Source organism: Acanthopagrus latus, chromosome 10, assembly GCF_904848185.1.
Source record: "Acanthopagrus latus isolate v.2019 chromosome 10, fAcaLat1.1, whole genome shotgun sequence".
Lineage (NCBI taxonomy): Eukaryota > Metazoa > Chordata > Actinopteri > Spariformes > Sparidae > Acanthopagrus > Acanthopagrus latus.
In genome coordinates this window covers 21,148,414-21,157,156 of record NC_051048.1, presented here as the reverse complement: position 1 = coordinate 21,157,156, position 8,743 = coordinate 21,148,414, and the positions used below count along the sequence as shown (strand labels likewise).

Below are 8,743 nucleotides of genomic sequence, written 5' to 3'. Positions count from 1 at the left end.
TGTCGCTCAGCTTCCTTTAATTAACATAGTTAAATATCAGATGGACACAAAGACACATAGCGAAACAGAGATTCATTTAATTGGAGTCAAAAGTTCACTGCTTCTGTTTCAGATTAGCCACAGCTCTGCGTCTGTAGCTCATGAAATAAACACCGAACAGGAACACAGAAGGTAAAAAACACAAGCTTGGACACTAACTTGTCTAAACTGATCCTGAGGGATGTTCAGTCGTCTTTGGCCTAAATAACACTGCTCAACTCTTCTGCCAGCGACCAGCCTGCAGGAGATTTTCTTTTCTCTGCTTCTTGATTATTTTCTTCTGATTTGAGCTGAGCTGCGGTAAGCGTGGAAAATCTGATGAGGCTACCTGAGAAACTGATTCCCAGGTTAACTTTGTCATTAGATGACAGGAAATCCTGGATTTGTGAAGGATGATGCCTTAATCTCCTTATGTGGAACTGAGTGCCAGTTATTCATAAGTGAATAGTTTAGAGAAATATATTAATATTCAACCAGCAGTGCTTTATTATTTGCAGTAAGCTTGGATTTGTATGTAATGAGATAGTTCCCTAAAGAAGGAAAGCAAAACGACGCCCTCGGGGCGCTCAGACGAGCTGACTGATCACCGCCAACACTGTGAAGAGTGTTGTGCCCACTGTCTACATTTCTGACTGGTGGTTTGTGGCATGATGCCCTCAGACAGCACGCACTGGACACGACATGCCTGATGGAACGCGATGCCTGCAGCCGAAACAGATCCGCGCTGACAGACAGGCAGGTTACCGAACCCTTAGCAGGCCTGGCATTCCCCCGGGACACTGTGGCCCGGCGGTGGCAAGAGCTTTCGTTTCCTCCGGAGTCTCCGGCATGAGCACACACACACACACACACACACAGATAGTGTGCCAAATTCCACAGAGCCGTAAAGGCAATCAGGGACAGATGAGAAAGGCAACCAAGTAGCGGTGAACCACATGCCGGGGGACTGGAAGCAATAACAAGGTGCCACAATAACACTCGGAGGAGTTTGTGTGCTTTGTGTAATTTGCTTATTTGCTGTCTTGCCCGGATCGTTTCCATTCTTACATGTGAACTCTAAAAATCAAGGTAAAGTACAGTCAGGATGTTGTTAGCTTAGCTTAGCATAAATACTGGAAACGGGAGTAGAAACAAACAGCACCTCGACACAGCACTGTGGGGGATTTCTGTAGGCTGTCCTGGATGTTAGATCCAACATGGCTCCCTCTGCAAAACAGCCTCTGGGTTTTGTTTAATTGAATATCGGATTATTGATGTTTTCTTTACATTTATGAACACCACCTCTGTGATTTTTGGAGCGCAAATGAAATCACTAGACGTAAAAAGCTAACTTTAGGCTATAAATAAACTACATTTATCACCAACACTGAACATCTAACCACGTTATAAGGCTCTTTACTATAAATTGATCAATTTACAAGTTAGAGTAAGAAAGATTTGCAAATAACTGAGCCTGTAAAGACGAACTAGTCAGTAAACGAGTCTCCGTGTTCGGCATGATGACAGTTAATGTTCAGTTTTATTTTATCCTTTGGAACCAAACGTGAAAAACTCCCAACCATCACCTGGCTGTGACTTCATATTTCACAGTATCTTGCTGAGAGAAAATGTTTTCCCTCCCTAAACCTTTTTCTCTAATCACGAAAGTCTCAGTTGCAAAACTGCTCTGAGGAATCAGTGAGCTGCCTCTTTCATGCAAAAACAAGCTAGCTGGTGTCCCATGAAGGGCATTTTCTCTCGCTGGTATCTGGCAAATTCCTGCCCTCTCTTTGAACACATGTGACAAGCAGCGCTTTGACTCTCAGGCCAAATATCACTGATCAAACAGCCATGTTTGGTGTCAGCCAGAGGGAGACAACTAGGTTACTCATATGGGGGGCACTGACCCGCCCCAGGTATGTTTAGCCAGGAAACCAACACATGTACTGTACATACTGCGGCCCTATTTTGCACTTGTGGAGTCATGCTTCTGTGCCTGTGTGTTCGAACATACAAACATGCAGTATAACGATGGCAGCCGCCTCCAGAAAATGTCTGAGTGCATGAAACGGACTCACTGAGCATCCAGCCCGTCGTTGCATTCAAACAAAAGATCTCAGCGAAAAGACTGTCATTAGCTCCTGCCTCAACCTCTTATTTGTCTTCACTTCGCAGAAACTTCCCCTAAGATCTGTTGAGCAAACAACTGACAGATGCTATTTAAGCTTTTAGAGTCCCTAAAAATACATTCGCGCTCAGGGCAGTGATTTTGCAACTCGGTGATCCCGCTGAACACGTCCATCAATAAGAGCAAGCAGCGTTTGTAACATGAGGACGTGGCTCAGCCAAGCACGGCCAGTCACACTGAATGTAAACTGTTCATGTCTTGAAGCATTATCTACTGCCTGCTCCGGCTTTGTGGGGTGTCTGCGGCGCTCTGAGGGTGTCGGAGGCGGTCAGAGTTCAACAAGAGGCTCCCGAGAGTCTTTCAGAGACTCTGGACTGTTCACAGGTACGCTGTTAGGAAAGATTTAACCTCCGAGGTGGAAAGGAGGCGATTTCAACCCCCACCTCGACCTTCAGGTAAAGATTTTTCTCCCTCTCCTGGGGAAATAAACATTTACATTCCTGCGCTCAGTGTGTTAATAGAGATTAAGCTGAATTCAAGCCTGCGTGTCAGGCAGCAATTCAGGTGGCTCATACCATACATACCTATACTATTGTGTGGCTCTCAAAGGGCATCCTCCTCAGGCCTCTGAGCTCGGCTGAGGACAGATGACGATTTGGAGGAACATTGTTATTAAGGTGGCCCTGGACTGCTTCAAAAGCCACAAGCAAGTCCTAAAGCCCGGCCACCGAGAGCGCAGCTTCAAAGAACTCAATGTCTCGGACTGTAATGAAGGTACGGGATCAAAAGGAAGAGGAGTCGCCGACCTCAGCTATCAATTATACTGTAATGCAGGATTCCTCTCTCACTGAGGTGGAAAATGTTGTGGTTCTGATTACAGTTTATTTCTAAATATGATTTAATCACCACAGAAAGGTTTCCAACCCTCAAAAGTGAAACACATCAGGTCAGGCCGGCGTCTGACCTTCTGCTGGACCCACATTAAGGAGGCATTCGTTTCTAGATACAGTGCAGAGCTCTGCTTAAGTTGCATGAAAAATACAATTCTCACAAACGCAGAGGGAACTGTAATTGTTATTGGAGCCGGAAAGGAATGACATGGGTCCCATCGAGGTAAATCAGAAACAACAGCAGATTTATCACATGCCAGCCGAGGCCCAGAGTGCGACCGCTTCATTCCATCCAGTTGATCTCAGTTCACAAGCAGCCGGCGCTCGATTCAGATAAAACTCCTCCTGACCTTAAATGGCACACGGCTGGCAGCGCTGGGCGTCTAACTCCAAAGACTAATGCATTTCATACTTGTGACTGAATCTAAAGCTGTGAAAAAAGTGGGCGAAATCCTCGACTGGTGTGCAGCCGACAACACATGGCCCACGTTCCAGCCGAGGCTGGAGGAGCTGCGGTCCACATGGTGCAGGGAGACGGGCCGTCCTGTGTTGTGGTGCAGCAGAACTCAGCTCTGTGACTGCGAGTAATCAACGAAGCAACGATGATTAAATCAGCGAGACAGGAAACCACAGCCAGCGATAGCTCCAGAGGATGAAATCTACTCTGACATGTTATTGGATATTCAGAGCGGTTATGACAAAGAGAGAAATTAATATGTTCTGTTGTTGTTCTTTCTAGCTGAGAGTTGGTCGAGAGGATTGTTGCCACGCTCGTGTCTGCACGACAAATCTGTAGCTGGACTGTTAGCGTAGCATGCAGCCTGAAAGCAGGTGAAAACAGCTAGCGTGGCGCTAAGATGTTTCTTTAATTCAGTTTATTTCGGAGGTGCTGGCTCGGCATGTTCATCTCGTTACCTTTGGAAAGAGCCAAGCTAAGCTAACTGGTTTCTGGCTGTAGCTGTGTCTTCACTGTAGGCTACATGCTAGCAACCTTTATTTAAGACACGTAAACGCTTTATTTACTGACGTATTTTACATCATAGACCAAAACATGAAAACATCCTCAGCTTGTGTTGAGCGCAGAGCTTAATATTAAACCCACTGACGAGCGGCGGGTCGTCAGTCGTATCATCTAACAGGTGTATTTTCCAAAAATGTCAAAATAATTCTTTATAGTTTCAACTGTGTGTTCAGTTCTGTAGATAAATGTGGTGTAAAATGGGATCAAACTTCACAAAACCATGTTTTTTTTAAAATATATTTGTGGACTTGAGTTGAGAATGATATGATATTGATGATATTGATGATATCGACACTCATATGAGCCCTTGTATGAAGTTTATTTTTACGATAATAACACTACAAGTGTTGCTGCAGACACACACTGGCTGTAGCATCATCACACACACACTCACACACACACCGAGCATCACTTGAGCTCCTCGTGTCTGTGCACCGGCTCAGCCAATCAGCGCGCAGCGGCTCGGGGCCGTGTGTCTTTAAGAGTGTAAGGTGGGTGAGTCCTGCTGCTCCTGACGCGCGCGCTGGTATGCAAACATAAATTTAGCAGCAACGTGTTTGCGGGGGAACAAAATATCTGGAAGCGGCCGTGAAGTGTCATGTCGTCTCCGGCGGTTCTTGGCTGACTTTAACCTTTTTCTCCCCCCCACCTCCTCCTCCTCCTCCTCCTCCTCCTCCTCCCCTCCTCCTCCTCTTCCTCCCCTCCACCCGTGTGAAGTGGAGCCGGAGAGCAGAGCCGAGCAGCGGAGAGGAGAGTGACTGGACGGACCGGGACCGACGGACCGGGAGCGCAGGGCACACAGCTGTCTGTCCACACTTTGAGAGTTTCCCAGCGCCGGAGATGACAGGAGGCTGCCGGTGGTGGACCGGGCTGCTGCTCGCCGCCGTCTGTGTGGAGGTAAGCTGCCGGTGCTGCCGGTGCTGGTGCTGCTGCGGGCTGGGTTCACTCTGACCCGGTCCATTCAGGACTCTGACAGAGCGAGAGAGGGAGAGGATGGCGCGTCACTGGGGTGGTGGAGCTGACGGACCCGCTGTCAGTTCACCAGAATAAACTCAGTCGCAGCTTGTTTTTATTTAATGTATGTAGAAAAACAAACGAGGCACCTCGTGCTTTTAATTTGAAATGTCGTGTGATGGGCTGAGTCCAGGTGTTCGGGTGGAAGTGACTTTTTATTGTTTTATTTCTGTTTTTTAAATTCAGGACTGACGTAATCCCACATGACTGGACACATTGTTAGTAAATATGTGTGTATAAAATACAAATTTTATCAGGAAACTGCCTGAAACAAACAAAACATTATATCATTTATATATATTAGTGATTATTTGGTGGCATTGATTGGACTTCCTCTTCCTGTGATGCTGCACAGCAACATGACAAAAATATCTTTATTATATAAGTGTGAATATACTCAAAATGTGCTGAGTAATCAAAGTGTGTTATGTAATTAAAGGTGCAGTATGTAGTCTTCACTGACAGATTTATTTGGGCCTAAGTTTGTTTTCGTGACCTGACAGGACGACACAATTTAATGCTGTTTGACTTTGTTTATACGTGGCGGACCCTGCCACCTTTTAGCTCCAGACAGGGTTCTGTGGACCTTATGTTCCTCAGAGAACAGCTTGTTTATTCAGTTTTGTATCTTGACCTTACCTGCTACTTACCTCACCTGCGTAGTGCCCCTTTAATATACGACAGCCTTGGAAAGCAGAGTCACAGCTTTGCCTTTTACCTCGCGATGTCAAACCTAAAACTTTAACAGAGACAGCACCGGTTGTCCTCTGAAAGGTCAAAGCTTATCTGTCCTGCGTTGGACAGAATTTCTAAAATCAGCAGAGTCAGCTGACAGAAATCACTACAGCAGCAGCCTGACATGTTATCTCCTCAGGGCCGCCGTGCTCATGCATCGTGCCTGCAGACGGAGCTGCACCAGAGCTGACACATGCCGCTTCAACAGAACAGCAGAAAAGCCGAGTTTTAAGTGGAGCCCAAAGCAGTTGTTTGGCCTGCAGACAGGTTTTAAGGTCTCAAACAGAGGGGCGGGATGCCACTGTCGGCATGTGTAAATGACCACGACAGGTGCTAATAGCACTTCAAGGTGATTTAGGCTTCAGACACCCTGGCTGCCATGTAGCCCAGCTGAGCACGTCCGCGCTGTAATCAGTAAATGTCTGTGACAGAGGAGCGCTTCAGGCTTTCCAGCTCTTTCCAGGCCACTGTCCAGTGCTGGCCGGGTTGTGTTACAGTTTAAATATTGGGGGGGAAAATCACGAAATGGCACAATAATGGTCTTACAATGTGTACGAGCGTCAGAGTGGAGCTGCTCAGATCTTTGATTATGTTTTCAGGATGATCTGACGAGTGTGAGTGATCGTCTGCTGTTTGGAACATCTTCGACTCTCCCACATTAACAGAAACCTCGTCTGCGGTCAAAGTGCGCTGTAATTGATCGCACTTAACTCTGTGAGCTGCTCAGCTCAGCGTCCAGAATGTGATACGCCTTAACATTAACATTGATTTCGGTGTTGCAACAACTGGCGGAGGTCTGATTGTTTTGTGTCTGTCGTGCAGCGAGACTGAGTAATGACTCTGTAAGTGGTCGTGAGAAGCTCTACCATCTGTGCAGGGAGTGACGGCGCAGCATGAGTCAGCGCTGGACATTTATCTGTCCACACTCTCCACCGCGACCCGGCGCTCTGCGTCAGAGACCCCGGGATCAACAAGTGCTGCCTCCCGGGGTCTCTGCTGTGCAGCGGCCTTCTCTTTTCATCCCCGCTCTCAGGTCAAAGTCTCTGCGTTTCCATTTAGCTGAAGAATGAGACTCTATATTTGTGCGTATGGCAAGTTGTGTGATTTGTGTGTGTGGGCCAAACGGCCTGTGGCTCCAACCCTAAATGGAATAGACCTTCCTTTGTGGGTGACATAATGACATACCTCGAGTGATTCTTGGAGGGTCTTGTTGCCCTCGCTCTATTCCCTTGATTTGTGCAGCAAAGTGGAACCTTCTAGAAGCTTTTCTTCTCCTTTTTGCTGGATGGGGATTTGAAGGTGGTGGCGTGACCTTAAAAGACACTCAAGCATCTCTCTGAGCACCGAGGTTAGTGCCTGTAAACACTGATTTGGCTCCAGCCAAGGCGACGGAGCAAAGCAAATCCTTTGTGTAAGCCCCAATTTTTGTTCTTTTCGGCGTTTGCCTGCCTGTGTCTCTCTTGATTTGCCTCCGGTGCTATTTTTTATGTGAAAGCTGAATGTTACTGCAGGCATTTATAAATGTATAATCTGTTTGAGATATGTGTAAGCTAACGTGAGGGAACGTGAGTGTCCTGCGTGAAACCAAAAGTCGCAGCCTACATCAAAACAACAGCAGCGTTATTCTTCTGACCATGACACAGAGAGTTTGAAAGACAGATATAAAACAAGTGTCTGCTCCCGTTTTCTTTGCCCAGCGCAGGTTAATCTGTCAGTCTTAATATCATTCCTGCAAACAAACCACAGCAAACAAACAGACCGTGACAATAATATCTCTGCTGGAAGTTCCTGGTAGACGACAGGGTTCATGTTTTCTGACACATGATGGATTCAAGTCAGCTGCCAGACTTCATCACAGTGCTCAGCTGCCACGCTCGCCTCCCTACATGCCTTCCTTTGTAATTACTCAGCTGGAATTCAAAAGGAAATCAGCCACAAAAGCAACAGATTTTGATGTTTATTAAAGGAAATGGTCCCTCTCAGATTGTGAATGCAGCGGGCAGAGCGTATTGAAGTGCTCAGGATGGGGAAGCTTCGGGGTCTAATGGCAGGATTAAGTGGGGTCACGGCGTGCAAACGGTCCCGAGCGATCGTCCGTCAACAACAACTTGTCTTCTCCGAAACATGCTCCTTGGCTTGATTGCCTCATCATAAAGACCACAAACTATCCAATTAGCTTTCACGAGTGCCTTTGTTGTGGAACGCAAGTGGAATGGGAAGTGAATTAATTCTGAGAGGGACCGGTCCCACTCGAGGAGTAAAGGAAAGGGCTCCGCAGAACATCTGGCCAGTGATGGATGGATGGAGCAAGTTTTTGGAGCGCATTAACAAAACCGAGTGTTTTCAGTTACGCTGCAAAGCCTTCATACTCATCTCATTGTTCCCATCTGGGCTTAATCTGCAGAGCGAGACTTCGGGTTGCTCGGTGTGGAAGTGCTGAAGTGTATGTGTGCAATATTATTCTCAATCCAAGGCCAAAATTCACTGGTACTCGTGTCTGCGCAAATTGCCAAGATGCCCGCAAACTGCTTTTTTTTTTTTCTTTGCTTTTCATGCAGAGCTCTTAGTGTTCCTGGCAGCAGCAGCAATGTTTCCTGCGTGTCCTACTCAGGTGTAGCGGGGATGCTGCTCTTCCAGCACTGGAAGTCAAGAGCGCAGGCAGTCGTCCTCAGAGCGCCGGGCCAAAAGGAAGTAGCTTCAAACCGTCCTCAGTGGGCCAATGAAGGAAAAGTCCTCGGAACAGAACAAGACATGGCAGCTTCTACTGGATGTCGAGTCCCAGAGATGGTTCAGTTTCAGCAGTATTTGTAATAAACCTAAAGCTACGCTGAGGTCTGGTGCTCGTCTCCCCAGAGATCTCACAAACGAGGCGTGGCTGAAGAAGGATATGTAAGATTAGACCTGGATAGCACTTATTTTTAGTTAAATTAATATTGA

General features: G+C 46.9%; 1 protein-coding gene across 4 annotated transcripts in view; it reads left to right on the top strand.

Annotated features, from left to right (window-relative positions):
- The first annotated feature begins 4,234 nt into the window (after positions 1-4,234).
- The window catches only part of adamtsl3 (ADAMTS-like 3), an 85,943-nt gene continuing 81,434 nt past the window's right edge, over positions 4,235-8,743 (top strand). Inside the window, exon 1 of one of the 4 annotated variants that reach the window (XR_005077411.1) lies at positions 4,235-4,954. Coding sequence is in view for 3 of the 4 variants with exons in the window: in XM_037112878.1 (XP_036968773.1) it covers positions 4,898-4,954 (57 nt within the window). In the remaining variant the exon portion in view is untranslated. The remainder of the gene's footprint in view (positions 4,955-8,743) is intronic. The other 3 variants (XM_037112878.1, XM_037112876.1, XM_037112875.1) reach the window with 3 other exon arrangements.